Raw genomic sequence first — 20,333 nt, 5'->3', positions numbered from 1 at the left:
CCTGCTGTCTCGGAGTGGTAACTACACGTCGTCGCAGACTTACAGGAGGCATAGACATATGTTTTTCAACACAGTTTTGCAGCTGTTCCCTCTGAAATAACAATCCTGTTAATGGACTTCTTCAAATGGATGTGTGCTCTTCCCTATTCTACCTTTTGTTGGAATCATTTTATTTCTAACAGGCTACTTGGTGGAAAATAGTATGAACCTTACACCACAAATAGTAAAATTGAACAAGTTAGAATAACAGATTTTACCCCTATCACTATCTTACTCACTACTTAAAATGTTGTATGCATTTTCCGAAAAGACTCAAATGCAGCTATCACAGATGTATTTTGTAAACATCAATAATGCAACAGCTTTTAAAAGGATCTTTATGCCTTGATAAAAACAACTCTTGTCTGTCATGCTTCTTCTCTAAAGGGGGGAATGTTTTGTTTTGTGGAGTTTATTTAAAAAAACATCTCTACCGTCATGGAGCCTACTTCCACTGTCTGTTTAAACTGTTTTGGACTTTATTCAATTTCAAGGTCAGTTTGGAGGATGTAGAGATTCATTTTTTATTTTTGTCTATATCCTCGCCATTTTTTTCAATGAGGATGGAATGATTATAAACACACTTTAAAGTATAACCTAGTTGGATTCAGCAACACCAAACACTACAGCCTCTGAGGTGACAATAATGTTGAAAAAGCAGCAGAACAGAACAATATAAACTCCATGACAGAACTGTGAGATTTATTGCACTGGTATCAGACTGCACTCGTTTCAGCTACTTGGGCGTCTCTTTCAGTCTGTGGTCCTTTGACTCTATCCTAATCTTACTTCAGTCAACCAACAAATACACATAAGCACACAAACAATAACAAGTACTTCCAGTTGTACATTTTATTGTTTCAGGTAACACCGTTATGACCATGCTAACCATGCACAATGTCTACAGTGATTACATAACTTAAAGAGTTAAGCTGACTGTGACAGACTGGTGTGGAATTTGGAGATGAGCAGACTTGAATGCCTCTCTAAGTGGTTTCATATATCATTCCTTCACACTTATCTACTTTTCTTAAAATCTGTACCCCTTTGCAAAAAAGCATCATTTTAGTCTACATGAAGCAGCGTTGCAAAATATACAGCAAATCCTCTTTGAATACGCTAACATATATGGCTACTCCATTTAAGATAATTCAATAGCCTCTGTCAGGCTATCTATTGTCCGAGGAACACAAATGTCACTTTATAAATGACATAACAATGTGTGCAAGCTGTTGGTATAACTGTTTGCAGCATGGTGGAGATGATGGGCTTCAAACCGAGGTTCAAGTATTACAGGTCACACACAACAATCCTGGTGGCCGAACAGGTGAGGAGAAACAGACTGACACTAACATCCATGTAACCAATCCATCCATCATAAGGCATCTCTACCGAAATGACATTTAAACGTGACACAGGAAGTGAATGAATTGCAATTGAAGTCGAAGGAGCCAACTGGAAAAGTCATACACAGTACGGCTTAACGAAAGGAGAAAAACTCCAACAGCGGACAGCGTCTTCAGCGCTACAGGGCTCACTTACAAGTTGATTGTTAGGCACACATTCTGCCTCAGTGCACGTCAGTCTTACACACTGATAGCCCCAAAATCTATTGATTTGAATATATGTATGTTACCGGATGTCTGATAGATTGATGCATCAATTAGTGCTGTGCCTTGGAATAGCTTTACATAGCAAGGCACACCTACAGAGAACTTTTTAAATGACATGAAGTTGCTCAGCTGTCAGTATTTTTTTCATATATATCTCATATAAGCACCTTGCCAGTGAAATAAGCTTTTATGAAAGCAATTACTGTTTATCTGCAAAAGACTCCAAGTCGGTAGCTCATTCTGGTCTGCAACAAACATGTAGTAATCATTCATGCTGATGCCATGATGTTTTTTAAACATTCAAGTTGACAGCTTTGGATTCATCCTCATCACACACGTGCAGTTAGAAAGTCCAAGATAGAGATTTAAAAAAAAAAAGAATAAAGGGAGTCATCTCGAAGTGAACAATCCTGTGATCGGAGCTTGCTGGGTTAGGAAGGACCTGAGAGTCCTGCTGGATTTTAGTTTGCCAGATAAACCTGTTAAAGGAGACATATTATCTTTTTTTTTTTTTTTTTTACCTCTTTGCGTTCCCTTCAGTGTGTTCTATAGGTGCTTGTGCATGTGAAAAATCTTGAAAGTTAGAAAGCCCAAAGTCAGGGCCAGTGGGAGCTCCTCTTCTGAAGTGTCTGAATGCCACGTCAGTAGTCCCGCCTTTAATTGTGTGACATCACACTATATCACCGTGTCACATATTTGCATAAGTTATACCTATATTCACAGTAAGTGTGAAAGTAGATGGAAACTGAAAACAGGACAGAACTGACCGGAGACACAGTGAGCAGAGCTGGCTCAAGCGTGTGTGAGCTGACCAATCAGAGGACCTCTGGGTATACGGGGGGCGGGGGGGTTCACATTAAAGCCTGTAAACCTATTCTTGTGGTGACCCAACGTAAAATTATGAACCTGAAAATAAGCATAATACATCTCCTTTAAATTCCAGCCGGATCACTTATCACTACATGCAGGAATAACATCACCTAGAAAGGACAAGAATTACAAATCAGGCCTCCTTGAAAACGAAATAGTCATGCCTTTCCCAGCGTCACACTGAATTTGATTTAAAGGCTTAAGAGGGTACGTGGAAAGGCAGAGGTACAGTCATCAACGCTCTCAGCAGGCTTGTTACTCCAGTACTGGGGCTGAACTGGGACCCAGTGAGGAATCTGTGCAGAAAAGATGAAAGATTCTTAACATACGTTAGCAATACTGTGTTTTTATAATATTCAAAACCCTGATATTTGTCTTTTGTCATTACCTCACACATTCAGACACACCTTCTCTCCCTGAAGCTCTTTCACATGTGCTCTCTCACACACACTTATCTCATTACAGATAGAAGACACAAAATCTTACATCATTTCAATGGTCAGTTGATATGTGATTAGAATATAGGAAATGTCAGGTTTATATTGCAAGTCACGGTTTACAGTATTTCATTTTCTTTTCTTTTTTTTAAGTCAAACTCTATGGCTCTATTCCCATAAATGTAGTGACTCAAACTATGACGGAGAGAGGGAAGAGAGAGAAGGCAAGGTAGGAGACGAGCTAGATTAATGGACTACTTAATGCTGAGTTTATTCGAGGACGGAGGCGACACCCCGATGACCTTTGAGTCCGACATGGGACTAACAACGCCCTCGATGAGGTTCTTGTTGCAGTCCCCAGCGGTGTCTTCGGAGGACAGTTTGGGGTAGGTGGTGCTGCCTGTCAGGTCCATCAGATCTTCGAGAGCTCGGGTGTTACTCAAACTGCTGTTCTGGATTTCGTTGACCGGCGAGAACTCCGGGATCGAAATCAGTTCCTCTTTGGAAGCCGGGCTGGAATATGATTTTAAAAGAAAGCATTTATTTTTTAGTATTTGTGTTCGAAAATCAGTTGTCCTCGAAGATCAAGGCTGCAAAGTGGTACTCGGTGTTACCTTATGACTCACCTAACCTCCATGGACTGCACCTCGTCACACGTCCCCGTACCCTTCACATCCAGCGGCTCCAGCTTGATGATCGGCGGTGACAGGTGTCCCACCGGCAGGGTTGTCACAGAGGGTCTAATAACCTCCACCTGGGACCCTACTTTAGTTTTCCTCTCAGCTGTTGTCACACGCTGGCTCTGTTGTTTGCTTACCTCAGCAGCTGGATGGCTGCTCATCAAGGCACTTCCTTCACCCTTCACTGCTCCATTCATCATACCACCTCCACCTCCACCGGCCTTCTTTTGGTTGACTTTGGCATCTGTTGCCGTCCTTGTTGGCTCTTTTTTAATTTGGTCAGCGGCTTTAACGTTTGCCCTCTGCTGATGGTTTACGTTCATGTCTACCTCTCTTCCCGGTTGTTTGATGGCACCATCTTTGGCCTCTCTGTTGGGTTGGCCGCAGCGCTCGTCACTGCTCTGCTTGGTTTCTGGTCTCTTGTGAGGAACACTGTGACTTGGTGTCACCTGTTGGGTGTTTTTTACTGGTAAACTCTTCTGATTGTCTATCTGTGCCACTGCTGCTGCTGCTGCTGCTTCTTTCTTCACCGGGGCACATTCCTTCGTGTTGACCTGGACTGTCACCTGCTCTTTGACTTGAAACTCAACCTTTTTGATCACCTGCTCGTTCACCTGAGCATTAGTTTGAACAGTCTTTTCTTCACCTGTGGAGGATTATAAAAACAGTGGGCTTCACTTCATTTGGACAGTCCAGTTAACATCAGCTGAATTTCATTTGAGTGGACCTCCATTTGTTTCTGCTAATAGTAACAGCTGATGTCACATACGATTCTAATTATTGACATTTGTCCGGTTGTAAAAGCCAAATTATTTGAATAAACCAGTGGTGGAAGAAGTATTTAGGTCTTTTTCTTAAAATTCAGTCTTTTACAACTCAAAATTCTGCATTCAGTGTCTTACTTTAGTAAAAGTACAAGAGTATTAGCATTGAAATTTACTACCTACAGTTTTATACAACACTAAAAGTACTCATTATGCAGAAAGGTCTATTTACAAATCATATTTATGATACTATTGTATTATAATTAGTGTTGCATGAGGAGCTAATTTCAGTTGTTGGGTAGCTTAACCTATAATTAAATGCTGAGGGATGAAAAACAGAGGGCAAATTGACATTTAGGGCGAATATATGATGTATGTATGATATAATATAATGTATACATTATGTGTTAACATAGAATTATCAGTCAAATGTTTTTACTCGCTAATATCAGTATCGTCATCAACGCCAAAAATCCAGTATTAGGCTTTTCATATAAATGTTATGATGTTATTTCTAGCCAAGTATTTTGTCATATACATGAAGTTTTAGGATTAAAAGTTGCTCAAATGTCACCTACACCCTTCTGGTTGTCATCCCTATATAATTCATTAGTCAATTTAAATCTTATATTAATAATGTAAGCCTGCACAGTAACTTGCAACTAAATTTATCAAGCAAATGTAGTGGAGGAAAAATTACAACAGTGGCCTCAAAAATGTAGAAAGTAACATGCTAAATTAAACTACATGTACTTAAAATTTTGCAAAATTATATGATAGTATATGATAACCTGGTTAGTTACACTCCACCACTGACTTTTTCTTTTTTTGTTAAATTCAACTGAAACCTTTATTCAAACCTCAAAAACCATTGAGGCTCCGCTCATTTGCAATTGATGTCCATATGCACAAAAATAAGCTAAAGCTGCTGTAAGCTAACTTCCTGTCCGTTTTGCAGTTGGCGATCCCCCTCCCTTCACTGTATGTCACCACGTGAACGTGCAGCGGTAATCACCAGACATGACAGCAAACGGGAGGATCTTGCTCTCTGCATGTTCACAAGCAGACAGGGCCGCCTCTTTTATGGAGTTCCCTGTCCGGATTGGATAAAGTTAGCAGGGATAACAGAACATTTCTTGTTCTCTTTTACTGCCTGAGCAGGAGGAGGAGAGACTCAGGTGATTAGTAATGGAATATAGTTGATAGTATATATAGTTATGATATAGTTTGTTAACACCAAATACAAATATATCTGGTACGGCAGCTTTAAAACATTTTCAAATGACAATGCTCAGTGAGAACAGTCCAAGTACCGTTCGTTCGCACAGTGGAGTGCACGAATCTTCCAAGGACATTTTCAAGAGCAGCTAATTTTACAGTCGGCTCCCCTGGTGCTGCTCTACGGTAAAAGGTGCCCTCTCAGCACCAACAGGGAAGGTCTTTGGCTGCTGCTCCATATTCCAGAAACTGTTGTATAACCCACACCAAATGATTTTCAGCATATGGCCCAAAGCACAAGCAACGTAACAGTGAACAATTTTGCTTGGACGACTTTAAGCTGGCGTAGCTGTTCATTCGTCTGAGTAGCCAAAGCATCGGAATTATAACATAGCAGGACTGTAAAAAAAATGGCTGGAAAAGTATGAAGCGTCCATCTCCAATTAAAGATGTCACACAAGCCAAAAACTCATAGAGAAAAGTAAACTGTTGTGGCGCATGCTCAAAATAAGCTCATAAATGAATCAGAAACCACACATGCCCTGTTTGCATTTTTACAGCTGCAAGGCATACAGAGAGGGAGGGGGAGTAAGCGGGGACGGCAAGCACACTCAGGTATCTGTGGGACGTGAATAACACACTAACCTGGGGGTGAGACGGCCCTCGTCTCCACCTGCTCCTCCTTCTGGTTCAATGCAGAACAGAGACGATCACATCAAACGTTTGATTGAGGGCAATCAGGACTCAGAACCAAAGTATCACCAACAGTAGAATTTAATAAGAATAATAATAATAACAGAAAAATCTGAGTTTTCAATAAATTAGAATTGTAAAAAAAGAAAAGAAAGTCTTGATCACACAATCAGCAGGTTCTTTAAAGGCAGCAGGACTACTGTACGAGAACAGAGGGCGTCTCTTACAGTACCTTCATGTCAGCTTCACCCTTCCTAGTTCTCTTCATGATCTCCTCGATCCTCTGCAGAAAACACATCAACACTTAATCAATATGTGAACTTTAACCGTGCGAGCTAAAAAAAAATGTGTCAATACCTGCAGTCTCTCGACCTCAGACGTGGAAGATGTGGTTTTTGCAAAGTGTTTTGCTTTACTGCAAATTTTGTGGTTCAGCCGGTTGAATCAGTTGTTAGCATGTTACTTAGCTAATGTGGCTACTCCCAGTCTGGGGCAGTTCTTGACTAATGTTGTAATACTGAGAGACAGTTCAAGAGAAACTGGGCGAACGTTGAGCCTCATTTGAAGTTACTTTCTGTGTTAGAAATGTTACTGCAGTTACTGAAAATTAGCGTAATATGTCTCCTTTAAAGGCCCAGTTCACCCCAAAACATATAATATACACATTTTTCCTCTTAAATGTGGTGCTATTCATCTGTCTAGATCATTTTCATAGAGATGACTTGTTTCTCTTGAATTTAACGGTGGTTTGGGGTATTTTCTTTCCACTAAAGGTGCGAGGTGGCTATGGAGTGCTAACTATACTAACTAAGCTGGCTAACATTGCAGCTCAGTTGAGCACGAGCCTCTTGTTCATGACTAGATACATATTTCCTTCTGCACAGTCGGTAGGTGCAGATTGGTACACAGAAATGATGAAAAAGAGACAGCGAGGTGCCATCTAGTTCCATTATACTCGAAAGAGGGCCGACATTTCTATGGCCGATATCTCCAAAACTCTGCAAATCACACCACAACGACCTAAATGGATAAACAGCACTACAGGCAAGAGGCAGTCATCATAAACTGAGTGGTGTTTAACAATAACCTTTTTTCTCAGTTGCCTCTCCTCCTCTTCCTGTTGCGCCTGCAGTTCTCTGTCCTGCCGCTGTCTCTCGGCATCCTCTTGAGCCTGGACTTTAGCTTTTTCTCTCTGTTGAAATCAAGAGGAAACATATTTGTGGCCAAAACTGGTAGGAAGATATAAGATTCACAAGATATCACCAAAAACTTAAATACATACAAATACAACTGTCTTCCACAACTATTTTTAAGTAACTCTTACCTCTTTTTCCATCTGGGCCTGTAGCTCCTTCTCCTGCTCCTCCTTCTTATGCTGGTCTTCTTCTTGTTTCAGCTGGTGAAGCTCTTCCTCAGTTTTTGCCTTCTCCTTCGCTTGTTGAGCCTTCGCCTCCTGCTGCCGCTGCTCCTGCTGTGCCAGTTGCTTCCTCCGCTGCTCTTCTTTAACTCTGATCAGTAGGTGGTTACACTTATTAAACACTGTTTGCAAACTTGATTCAGTGCTATCTTGAATTCATGATTTATTTGGATAACTCACCTTTCTTCTTCTTCTTGTTTCCGTTTTTCGTCCTCCAGTTCTTTCTGAGCACGGGCCTGGCGCCGACGCTCAGCCAGCACCCTGGTCGCCTCCTCTGCGTTCGTTGTGCCAGCTGCCATCTTGGCTGCGGACGTGCATGGTTCTGATTCTATCAAAGAAAGACTGGTGTTAGATCACCCTGAAACTTCATTCAGTGTAAGGTTGTTTGGATAAAGTTCACCTTTTTTCTTGTCTCCGTCCTGAGCGTTGTTCTGTGTCTTCTTCTCTGAGGACTCCACTCTGGGAGACATGTTGTCCCTCCTGTCAGGGGACAGATTTCTTTCAGCGGAGTCGCCTCTGAGATGCTTATTAATAGCATCAACTTTGGATGACCTGGGTTTAGTGGCTTCATTGTTGAGCACATTCTTCTCCACTTGCAAAGACAGATTTGTGACGTTGTTGTCATTCTTCCTCACTGTGGTCTCCTCTTTGGACTGTTCGCCGTGTTTTGCCACCTTCTTGTCCTCTGCTCTCCTATCGTCGTTTAACAGGTTCGAACGATGTCTTGTAGGAGAGCAGTGGTACTGATGTGTGTTGCTCGGAGACTGGGCGCGCATCTTGCCAGCCAGCCTGCAGACAGATACAGAGACGTTTGGCCTCGTGGCAGGAAAGACATTTAAAAGCATCGCTGTCGGACAAGGTAATGGTCTCTTCGGACCTTTCAGTTCAACGCCAAACAAATAATCTTACTTGGAGGTAGTCGGGGAAGCCAAGTGCCTGGTGGTACTAGCAGGGGATTCAGATCTTCTCACAGGGGATCCGCAACCGGGGGATGCGGTTCTTCTTTCTCTGCGCAGACGCTCTTTCTGTGGGTCAGAATGATTTAATATATTAGATCTTGCAGCTTGTATCCATTAATGTTTGATTCTTACAGTAATGTGCATGCAATGTCCAACCTTGGGGGTATTGGGAGTGGACTGCGAGCCTCCCTGAAGTCCAGCTCTGTCTGTAGGGTTTAGTGATGTGCAGAAAGGTGACCTGTGTGGGCTGCAGGGTGCTGCATGATGACAAACAAGATGCTTATCAAATCAGATGATGGCAAACAGGAAGTGGCAGAGGGATATTAATACAGTAGCCGGGGGGTGGGGGGGATTGACTGGGCAGTGTGTGCTGCAACCAACTGAAGCTCACAGACTCACTCTTGCAGTCAAAGTCAGGTGGATGATATTAAAAAAAAAAAAAATGCACTGTGAGGATTTGTTGCAATCTGAGCCACAATCTTGGATTAGGTAAGAGTAAGAAGAGTAAAGGGTTCAGAAAAGATCACCTAAACCACCTGATTAGGTTGTTGGCTGGAATAGCAAAATCCCCAGTGGCCTCCACCCCTATAAAAGCTGAAGCACTGTCTCAAACAGCGGCCTCTGGCTTCGCAGGCCATAAGCTACTCCTCCAGACATGAAAGTCAGCTTATATAAATGGTCTGATTGTAGAAATGTCAGTATGGTACTGACTGATATTCATGCCTTAAAAAAAATTAACTAAACAACCTGTCTTTCTTTTTATGACTGAATGAACTGAAAAAAACAAACTGACCTTAGAGGACAACACAGTTTCATACCATTTTACTTTATTCATATGTGGTGGACCCTGCCACCTTTCTAGTTTCAAACTGCGTTCTGGGGACCTTGTTTTCCTCTGAGAATGGCTTGTTTATTCCAGTTATGGAGCAAATAAATATTTCAGAGATTGTCTTATCACCTTTTTAATATTGTATATTTTCATTTCAGAGTTGGAATTTCTTTTACAAAAACAACGTACTGCCACTTTACCGTATCAGTGGCTTGCAGAAATGTCATTGCAAACGTTCTATCCGGCGACTGGGCTGGTTTTAACAGAGGATGCGTCTCAGCATCACATGTTTTTCATCATTGATATTTTTGTAATTACTTTTTGCAGCAACATATTGAAGTGCATGCTAAACTTTGTCCAGATCAACTCCCAGTCAGCACTTCTGTCCTATTGCACTTTTTGAAATTGGCAAGCAAACACGGAGGGACACATTTGTGCCAGAAAGAGGCCATTGATTCCCCAGTATTAGATTAGGCCGGACCGGCTGAGGGATATTGAACTCATCATTGTCTTTCAACTGCCAGCATGACTGGTTCAGCCAGCAGTCAGACTTAATGGGGTGTGCTGGTGCCACTCTTCGCCATTATTAGTAATGAGTCTGCGTGCTACTACTTCAGTGTGATGCATGCACACACATGCCAGTGTGGTGACTGCTAACAATAATCTTCATACCCAGCTCCCAACGTCTGTGTCCTTGCCACACCCAGAACAAATGACAGCAAATGAAAACACACACAGACATTCAGCAAACTCACCACCACAAAAGCGAGGACCCTGAACATGGATCAACAACTAGAACACTAAGGGGCAGTCTTCTTCCGGTCCGTCTGTCACCGTCACTAAAGAGTAATCTCTGCAGAGTTCAGCCCTCCCAGTGGGATGCCTGTATCTGTGTCTATTTTAGTGCACATTTTCTATTCTAGGTCATGTGCGATTAATCTCTCCAAAACCGTCTGCTCCAGGGAGTCAGAACCACTTAGCTGCTTTCATTTTGAAACCCCTCCATTTCAGGTTATCAAAACTGAAACATAACACTGACAAACTGAGAATAATACCCCCGGTGTTTGAGATCGCTGAGAAGTCGATCTGATCCAGAGTCCTTCGGCCTGTTTGTAATCAACAGGGGTTACTAATCTGGGAAACTAATCCAGCGTCTGACTTCGAGGGAAATTTGAAACAGAAGCGTGTGTACGTGTTTGCTAAAGCACAAACCACATAGTAATACAGGGCTGATGGTGATGAATTAAAGGATAACTCCACCAACTTTATGCACTAAAGTGTGTTTACAGGTTTTGGGAAGTACTACTGCAGACTTTTGTAGTGTGTAATCTCCTAAATTGCCTCCAGTTGTTCCATTCAGTGGCTAGGTTGCATTGTGGGTAATGTAGGCACAGGTTTTGAATATAAAAGCCATTATCGCTTTGCTTTTTAACAGTCTGACAGTGTCACTGGAGTTAAATGCTAGAAAAGTAGACTGCTTTTTAAAACCTGGCGTCTACATTACCCACAATGCAACACAGCCACTGAGTGACCAGACACAATTTTTCCTCGAGCTTTATGCTGCTTTTTCACATATGCAGTCGTACTCCAAATAACCTGTAAACACACTTTAAAGATCCCATATTAATGCCCATTTTCAGGTTCATATTTGTATTTAAGGTGTCTGCTAGCTAAGTTAAGACATTATTTTTTTCATACTGTACACTGCTAAACCTTGTCTATTCACCCTCTGTCTGAACGCTCCTTATTAGCTCCCGTCTCTTCACATTCTTCCTGTCCTATATTCCCTGCATGGTGGAGAATTAAAGAGATTAATGTCCCTCCAGGAGGATAGGATGATGGAAACGCTTCAGCTTAATTCTGCCTGAAAATTAGGTTAGATCATGATAAGTACCAGCACTTTTGGATAAATCTTTGGCTATATAAGCTCCCGCGCAGATAACATCTGCCTGTTAAGTCACATCCCCAGAGCCACGACGGTGTTGTCTGTAGCGATGACAACTTAAAGAATAAAGCCAGCGCAGCAGAGCACAAACACCGCAAACATAAAGTACAATTTATCATTAAAAGTTCAGCAACAGAGCAGCGTTAACGTGCATGCATCACAGGAAGAAGACAACATTTGCCTTTGGTTTAAGTCTCAGCCGGCACAAAGGCAAACAAATCACAGACACGGCAACATGTGGATGAACACGAGGGGAGATACATTTGGGAGGGCAAGGGAGGGAGGGGAGGGGGGCTTAACTTTACCAGATTCGCTGACAGCAGGAAGGGGGGAGGCAATGCCATGGGAAAAGGCGGAGGCAGCAGAGAAAGGGAGTGGGGCATTCTCACTGTCACCTAAAGGCAGCGGGCGGAGCAGAGTAGAGTAGAGCAGAGGTGAGCAGTCAGAGCGTTATGAACAGTTTATCTGAGCAATTCCTCATCCACCTGTAGAGACCTGGATGGGAGTTAACAAACCAGCACAGGTGTCGGGATGTCTCGTAAACTAAACCGTCCTGTATTTTGCCTGATTTGTAGCTTTGCACGTTGATATTGAGTTTTGATTTCAGGCTGTGGTGACAGAAATGCAAACACAGATGATGTCTGTGTGATTTTTTTTTTGGATTTCCATTTTTTCAATCCACTACGGCGGTTCAAAACGTTGTCGTTCAGAGCTGCAGAGACACCGGTGCAGATGTGCAACTCCATCCTGTCTCTGTGGGAAACCAGGAACACATTTCCGCTCATGCGTACTTCAGCAGCCAGGCTGTCGGCAATGATCGGGCCAAGAGGAGGCTCTCTTTAACACATGCACACACACACACACACACACACACACACACACACACACACACACACACACACACACAAACCCCTATAGCATATGTACAAACTTGGGCTGGGCTATTTATCATAATTAAATTGTAATCATGATGTGAGACTATGTATCGTGTTAGATTTTGGATATCGTTATAGTATAATATGACAAAACTTTTGTCTTTTACTGGTCTCCTCGTGTGTGTATGTTAGCGGACTAAATGCCAACGTTAACTATTGTTGCTATATGGACAATAAAAACAGATTAATACATGTACATTTTGAGAAAATTGTTGCATGGAACTGAGCCTAAAATAATTTTGGGGGGCATAATTACAGAAAACACAACTTGAAATGTTTTCTGTAATGATGTAAACATCTAAAAATGTGTTTGTTGTTTTGACCTTCAGGGCCACCGTAGATATTTAATTTACTGACCATGCAGATGTGTCCAGAGAGCAAATGGAAAGATGTTACATTTTCCTCACTCGAATCGATGTCTAAGGATAGAGGATGTCGTTCACTGTACAGATGTGATTGTGATTTTGGGCTATATAGATAAAATGTATTTGATTTTGATTCGATCATAGCAGAGGACACTGAAGCAAAACTGACTCTTTTCAGAGAAATGAATTATCTGTTGAACATGAACAACAAAAGTAGCAGGGCCACAACCATTGCCCGTTGGCTCAGAGGAAGAAACTGTGGGCTTCCTTGACCCAGATCATGATGATGTAATCACATTCACTGCGAAGCCCCTGAATGCCTAAACAAGTTTGTAAAACATGTGGTTCAAAAGTTCTAATATTTTAGAACAACAGAAAAGGTATAGGTTTGTAGGGGTTATACAAAGGCTGTATTATAGTTGAGTGAATACTAGATATTTAGTGTGTATTGTGAAATAGCCTAAAAGTATTACAATATTATGTAAAGCCCAGCCCTACTTCACACACACACTGTGTCATGATGTCTCACAGAAATACAGCAAAATGCATTCCCTCCTAAAAGCAAAACTTCCATATCGGTTCCTTCACATTTGATCACCCATGCCCTTTGTATCAATATCAGTGATTCTATTTTTTGACTGTACATTCAGTCCCTACCTGCTCCTGGGTGGCAGCCTCTGCTCCAGCGTTTGGTCCTCTGCTCCAGCTGAAGGCTTCGCTCCAGAGAGCGTTTCATCAGGGCCTCCAGACGCTCCTGAACACAACGCAGCAGAGATGATCACTGACTATTTGATCACTGTCACTTCTCTGTTGTGTTTACTTCTTTGTCATTTTTATACACCACCAGCAATAAGTCAGATGGAAGGTTTTTTTTTTTGTTTTTTTTTAACATTTCTTGCAAATGCACAACCATGTATCGGATTAAATTTAGCGCATCCTTGATTTAGATGTTCTGTTAACTCAGCTGACCCTCTCCTCCTCGAGCTGCTGCCTCCTCTTCTCCTCCACTGCGGCTCTGCGGAGCTCCTCTCTCTGCCTCTGCTCCTCCAGCCGCCTCCAGCGCTCCTCCACTGTGCGTTCGTACTGCAGCCGAGCTCTGCGCTCCTTCTCCCTGATCAGCTGCTCCCTGGCCGCTGGAGGAGACAAGATCCATGTATTTTTGGCTTTGAGATTGGGCAAAATCTTTTGTCTCGTGAAATCTGCCATTATATTTTCCACTTCCTTTGTGCTAGCTATGAGTTGGAGGGTCATGAAGATAGGGATCCTTGTCATCATGAGGCAACTGCAGGCGGCGCATGATTAACTTTGAGTGGGAGACCTACTTTTGCGGATTATTCTGTGTTACTGTCACATTCTCTGAAGTGACTTAGCTCATCACATCAAACAAACCAGTGAACTCGGGATAACTCTTCCACCGGCTAGCAAACCGCTTCCCAAACCAATTAAACTGTGGAGAGGAAAATGCCAGGACAAAAAAAAACTTTGCAGGGGGAACTGCACTGAAAAATAACAACGTCATTACAGAGAATGTCAGTTCCCTAAAATCAGCCTTTTTATTTGCCAAAAAAAAAACAAAAAAACAGAACATCACCTACCCAGGCTTCTCTCCCTCTCCTCACGCCTCTCTTTGGCCAATCGCATCCTGTCGTCCGTCTTCATATAACCATCAACGACTGAAAGATGAATGGGGACATCAGAGAACAAAAAAAAGGGCAGAAGGGCGGTGGTACTGCAGCCAAATTAAAAAAAGAGGGGACAAAAGGCCATTCAACAGAAGCAAATACCTGGACTTACTTTGTTTACCTGCATGGTTGTTGCTGATGTGAGCCGCCAAGTGCGACGGGGAAGCGTGTCCATTAATGTGTGGCTTCTTCTCCGCGCTGGATGGAGCTGGGATCATCATGACAGAAGGGGAGAGAACACACGCAGCTTAGTGTAAAGAGGAATGACATCAGCGGGACAGTGCTGACCTGCAGCGCTGCTTTGTCACCAGCAGAGGGAAACACTGTGCGGGGCGGCTCTGTGTCAAATGCACTGTGTTGCAAAAGCACCAAGTAGCCCCACACCAAGGGCAAACTGCAGCAATATGCTGCATGAGAGGGGAGGAAGCCGCCCTTGATGTGATGGTCGCACCACGCATGCTGAATGCCCACTTTGGTTATTGTTGCTGTGCCGGTGTCGCTGCTGTAATCAGCTCCTGATGACAGAGCAGCCCCTCAAATACATTTCTGGACATGCACAGGCCCACAGAGTCATATCATGAATTCCATACTGTTTCTCTGTTCTAGCAATTGTGCATTAATCCACATCATTGTGAAACTGAAACTGTCATTTTCCTTCAGATAAAACCCACTTGGAAGCAGAAGCGTTGATTAGCCGGAGAGGATTACTCACTCGTTCTTCCAGTCCGAGCCGGAGAGCTGTGGCCGTTGGTCGGAGATTTCTTCTCAGGAAGCAGGGTGATGGATGGTGGTGCCATCTTTTCACCTAATCAAAGAAAAAACAATACGCAGAGTTTTATATTTAAACAGGAAGCTCATATTTCCACAACATCACAAATCCCAATGGTTATAAATGATGCTGCTTCTCATTATATTCTAAAGGTTGAACAGAACTGAGTAGAGCGCATACCTCCGCCAACAGTTCTCTTTAACTCAACCAAGACTATTACAATGTCAAATATAACACATTTAAATCTGCATCAGATTGTACTTACTCACAGACACCAGACACCTAAATAGACCTGATTTTTAAAATCAAGATCATGCATCATTCCCTTAAAAATGTGCAAAGTAAAAAAGAAATTCCTTGGTTCGTCCCTTCATCCGGAACTGCATCAAAAGTCCATGGGGTCTATTCTGTGCCTGGACCCATCCTCTATTCAAGTTTCATGTAAATCCATTGAGAGTTTTTTGTTTAATCCTGGTAACAAACCAACCAACAGCCAACAAACAGTCACAGGTGAACGTATAGCCTCCTTAGCAGAGATAAAAATTATATTGCCCTAATTTTGGCCAAAATTATGATTGTTTCTTGATTCACAATTACGGGGGCAAGAGAAAACAAACTATTAAAATCACAATGATTTGTTGATATCCAGAGCAAACAAACAGGTTTTCACCTGGAGAACAAGACGTATTAGGCCAGGATGTAACACTACAGTACTTTATTATTGAGGCTGCTTTATCACATATTTTACCTTTATCAAAAAACTTGCAGCTTCTGCTTAGAAATAGACACATGTTAACTTATAAAGTGTATTAAGTGACAAATAGACACCTAAATGGGAGTAAATACTTAAAGTATGACACCATTTTTTTCACATTCCACTATGAAGCAGGTATAGTTAAAAATGTCTGTTTTGTCGGTATCATAATTGAAATAAATGAAATAAATAAAGAATGATCAGACAAATCTACTTTATAATAATGAAGAGTAGCTACAGCTAAATCTCCACACAGTGGGTGAGTGATTATCTGAGGACGTGCCCTTATAAAAAAAAAAAAAAAAAAGAGTTTAATTCCACAAATTCATCCAATCAATAGGTGCACTGTACAGTGAGCGGAACTGCCGACACAGTCAGTCGCTTCAGTTGATCAAGGGAATTACTCTCTTTTCACTCAGGGCTTTTGTTGTTTCACTGAGACCTGGCAGACGACACTGAGTCTGATCATAAATGTGGTCGGACAGGAGAGCTGAGCCTTTACGCACTGACCTGGATTTCTTTACCCTCAACTGACTTGACTAAACATTTCATCATTTAGCGTCATAACGTTGTATTGATTTCTTCAGTGGTCAGACGGGTTAGTCCACCTCTTATGACCTGGGATGTATTTTTTATAACTTTTGTGGTTTTGGGGGGGACTAACGGTCATATTGTGTGTTATATCCTGCAGAGCTGTCCAGGTATTGTTTTTCAACTTGAAGCCTGTAATTGTAAAAACACAAGCTGAAGAAGCCACAGTTTCGGGTGTAAGATTGTTCCATATAGCTGAAAGCAAAATCAAGATGTATTTTTTGGTCTAGTGTCAGGCTGGAAATGAAGTATTATTTTCATTTTCGCTGAATCTACTGATTACTTTTCCAGACAAATCAATTAATCGGTCTATGAAATGTAAGAAAAGTGAAAAATGATCATCCTGATTTCCTGAGTGATATCTTCGATCATAAACGGCAAAGAAAAGCAGCAGATCCTTACACTGAAGAAGCTGAAACCTGGGAAGTGTGAAAAAGGGGTATATCAAACATATCAAAATGATGGAGATACTTAAAAAGCCTTTGCCATAGCAGCTAAATACATAATAACAATGTCATTATTTCATAATTTAGCTGCTATAATAAAGGCTCTTTAATATTTTCTTCCTTGTTTTGATGGTTTGTCGAGCCTGGATTTATATCCAGTAAATGTCTGACAACAATTAACCAAATTATCAGAATGCTTTTTCCTTCTTTCAGTCCTCTAGTTGATTAGTCAGCACATTTGTCTGGGGGGAAAAAAGGTATTAAAGTTTCAGTCTTGCATCATTTTCCAGTAGTCCACTTTCTCAGTGGACCAGTGACAAAGTCTTTTCCTCCTTCCTGGACTTACAGCTGTATTAAACGTGATTATTGATCCGCATGGGGAGGCTTCCCTGACAATAAGGTCAGAGTCATCACACAACGACTGGATTCTCTGGGAAATGATCCAGCCTCCCTCTCTCCACCCGTCTGAACCCTTTTAAACCCGACTGAGTGGCGTCATCTCCTAAAAAAAGAAGGCTGATTCTGACCCTCGTTTCCTACGTAATACCGATTTTCCCCCTCGTGAAGAAAAACACACACACACACACACACACAGAGAGAGAGAGAGAGAGAGAAGGGCACTGAAAGTAAAACATCTCTCCGTGCTGACCACGGTGCACCTGACGGACCTGCGGCAAGTGAGAACCGGAGGCGCTCGGCGGATAAACAAAGCGGTGACGACCAGCAGCACATAGACGCGCTGCGAATATCAGTTGCGTCATTCGCGAGTCTGCTTCGAATGACGGCGCAAAACAACACAAACAATCAACCCCGAGCTTACCTGTTATTGTCGCGCCCGATGGTGTGACTGTGTTCGCCATGGCAGCTTTTTAAAGAGTGTAAGGGGGAGAAGAGAGAGAGAGAAAAAAATACCTAAACCCAAAACAGTCCGCAGTGGTGCCGACGCAGCGCAGGTTGTCCCCCTCCACAGCAGCAGCCGCGAGGAGGAGAAGAAGAACCAGAAGGAGGAGGAGAGGAAACGCAGACACAGCGGACAACGAGCCCAGCCGGACAACATTCAGCCAGAGAGACTGAAGGTCATTGTGAGGGCTGGAGACGAGAGACAGGAGAGAGTTGTGTGGATGGAGGAGAGAGATGCCGGGATGATGATGAGGAGGAGGAGGAGGAGGAGGAGGAGGAGGATGCGCACACAGTCGGGTTTCTACTATCGATCGGCCACACCGTGCGTCGCAGCGTAAAGCCCGCCCCTGATTCCTCCGGCTGTGAGCGCATCACCGGCAGATGGAGGAGGTTTCCTCCGTGCAACACTGCGAGACCAGGTCCGCACCACCTTTCAGCTGACTTCAACGATGGTTTGGGACGCAATGAACACAATGGTCACAACGATTGAGGTGGATGGGTTGACACAAAATGGCTCCATGCAGCTGTGGCTTACTCAAAGTCTGCAGAAGCCTTCAAATGTCCCAACTGATGTGAAAAGACTTATTTACACCCTGAAGTTTGTGGAAACTCAATATAAATGGTAATAATACAAACTCAGAAATATTTATTTATGGCGAGCTGTCCTCAGAGGAAAATAAGGTCCCCAGAACACTGTTTGAAGCCAGAGAGGTGGCAGGGTCCGCCACATATGAACAAGTTAAACCAGTATGAAACTGTGTTGTCCTGTCAGTTTATTGAGTCATGAAAACAAAGAGAGATGGTTCATTTAGTTTGTTTAGGCAAATGAAGATCTTTATTTTTAAAGCTCATTAAAGCTGAAGTCTTTTAAGCTAAACTAAAAGAGGCATAAAGAACGTCTTTTCAAATCAATTTGGGATCTCTGTGCTTTTGGATTACGCCCGGACAAGCTGTACGGAGCCATTTTATGATGAATCATATATTTAGTTGTTTTTTTAATTGTTTTGAAACAAGTCCCCATTTATTTCAGTTGTTTGGGAGAGTGCGAAATGTTGTGTCGACTACAAAATGTCACCCGACTTTCCATCAACAAAAGTAGATAACATCTAAAAATTTCATTCTAGAGTGAACTTGTACCTTTAATGTGATAAACAACAGTTTTGAAAATATAATGTATGCAGTACAGTTCCATACAAGAGGTCAGTCATGGATAACATCGCGTTCAGAGCCTTACATTGTTCAGCTTTCATCAGTTTGCTCAACACAACATTAAAAGTACAGTTGCTAGTTGGCATTTTCTGTGTGGTCGTTTTTTATATGGGAGATCCATGAATAGAAAAAAAAGGTCATAGCTATCAGTATTTGTTACCCTCTATGCGTAACATTTTTGTAGGGTCACATATTTCCAGCATTTTGGATTGTATCTGGCCGTGGTAAAAGCCTTTGCTGTGGTAATGGCTGGATGAGATCCTGAGATTTTAAAAAATGAGCTGCGAGGCCTGATATTCATTCTTCCAACTCTGTGCACTGAGTGAATCTAATATTGTCTCCAAGTGCACATCTAGCAAAGTGCATACTGCAGACTGCAGCAGCTTTATTCTGCCTGCAGTCCCAAAGACCTACTTGTACTCGCATGCTGAAATGGTTCCAACCTGTGGTTTCTTTTGGGTCCGATATTAAATGTATTCAGTACGTAGCAGGTGCATAAACTGAGATGAATCCTTGAAACTAATTTTAACAACCAGCCCTTCAGTGTTAGGCAATAAAGCAGATAAGATTTTCTCAAATTCCTAATCAGGTCACAGAATCTAATGGGTTCCAGAATATATACCTCTGTTTCAACTTTTGAGTTTCATGATAGGTTAATACAAAAGTTCATGTTGAGGTCCCAGAGACTAAGGGCCATTTTTTAATTGCTCAAAAAACATAATGAGACTATTTTATCACATCAGTGTTTCATGACTCCTCCTGATATTGTGAGACTGTGAAGCATGGCTCCATCCGTGACTGGTGTTGACAGTATATTGCTTTATAACAGTCTCTAGTCTAGGTTTAATACAGAGTTAGACCTCTGTGGGAGCTAACTGAATCCAAATATAAGTAAAGTCACCATGAAGGAAGATATAGGCGACTGTGTCAGCAAGAAAAAATAATATTTGTTCATGCATTGTCATTTAACATGGAAGGAATTTTCCATTATTTGGCAAAGGGAAGGATTACCATTTCAATACTGCCCTACAATTAGGTAATGCGAATGAGAAGCTATTATTATTATTATTATTATTATTATTATTATTATTATTATTATTATTATTATTATTATTATTATCAACATGGTGTGATTTAAATATGAGTTATTCTCTCCTTCATGTCTTGTCACTTGCAGACCAGAGAAGAAGAAGTGGTGGCAGCAGCGTGGTTTGCTGC

The 20,333-nt window shown here is 42.1% G+C and overlaps 1 protein-coding gene across 7 annotated transcripts; it reads right to left on the bottom strand.

The window, feature by feature from the left end:
• Window positions 1–2,185: 2,185 nt before the first annotated feature.
• On the bottom strand, window positions 2,186–18,627 carry map7d2a (MAP7 domain containing 2a). 7 transcript variants are annotated; one of them, XM_037118410.1, is made up of 18 exons: window positions 17,919–18,627; window positions 15,159–15,251; window positions 14,559–14,654; window positions 14,360–14,437; window positions 13,734–13,897; window positions 13,422–13,518; window positions 11,770–11,859; window positions 8,847–8,947; window positions 8,641–8,756; window positions 8,132–8,520; window positions 7,912–8,059; window positions 7,639–7,822; window positions 7,402–7,506; window positions 6,547–6,597; window positions 6,267–6,306; window positions 3,586–4,285; window positions 3,262–3,472; window positions 2,186–2,818 (listed from the first exon to the last, which is right to left on the bottom strand). In XM_037118410.1, the coding sequence occupies exons 1-18, from the start codon at window positions 18,061–18,063 to the stop codon at window positions 2,714–2,716; spliced, it is 2,913 nt and encodes a 970-aa protein (XP_036974305.1). In that variant the 5' UTR covers window positions 18,064–18,627; the 3' UTR covers window positions 2,186–2,713. The 7 variants fall into 7 exon arrangements, with proteins under 7 accessions (XP_036974305.1, XP_036974306.1, XP_036974307.1 ...); XM_037118411.1 differs by having other exon boundaries at window positions 6,267–6,303; XM_037118412.1 differs by having other exon boundaries at window positions 14,568–14,654.
• Window positions 18,628–20,333: the final 1,706 nt, after the last annotated feature.

The sequence above is a fragment of the Acanthopagrus latus genome, chromosome 13 (assembly GCF_904848185.1).
Source record: "Acanthopagrus latus isolate v.2019 chromosome 13, fAcaLat1.1, whole genome shotgun sequence".
Taxonomy (NCBI): domain Eukaryota; kingdom Metazoa; phylum Chordata; class Actinopteri; order Spariformes; family Sparidae; genus Acanthopagrus; species Acanthopagrus latus.
Note: the sequence above shows the minus strand (reverse complement) of the source record. Positions and strands in the feature narration are given on the sequence as shown.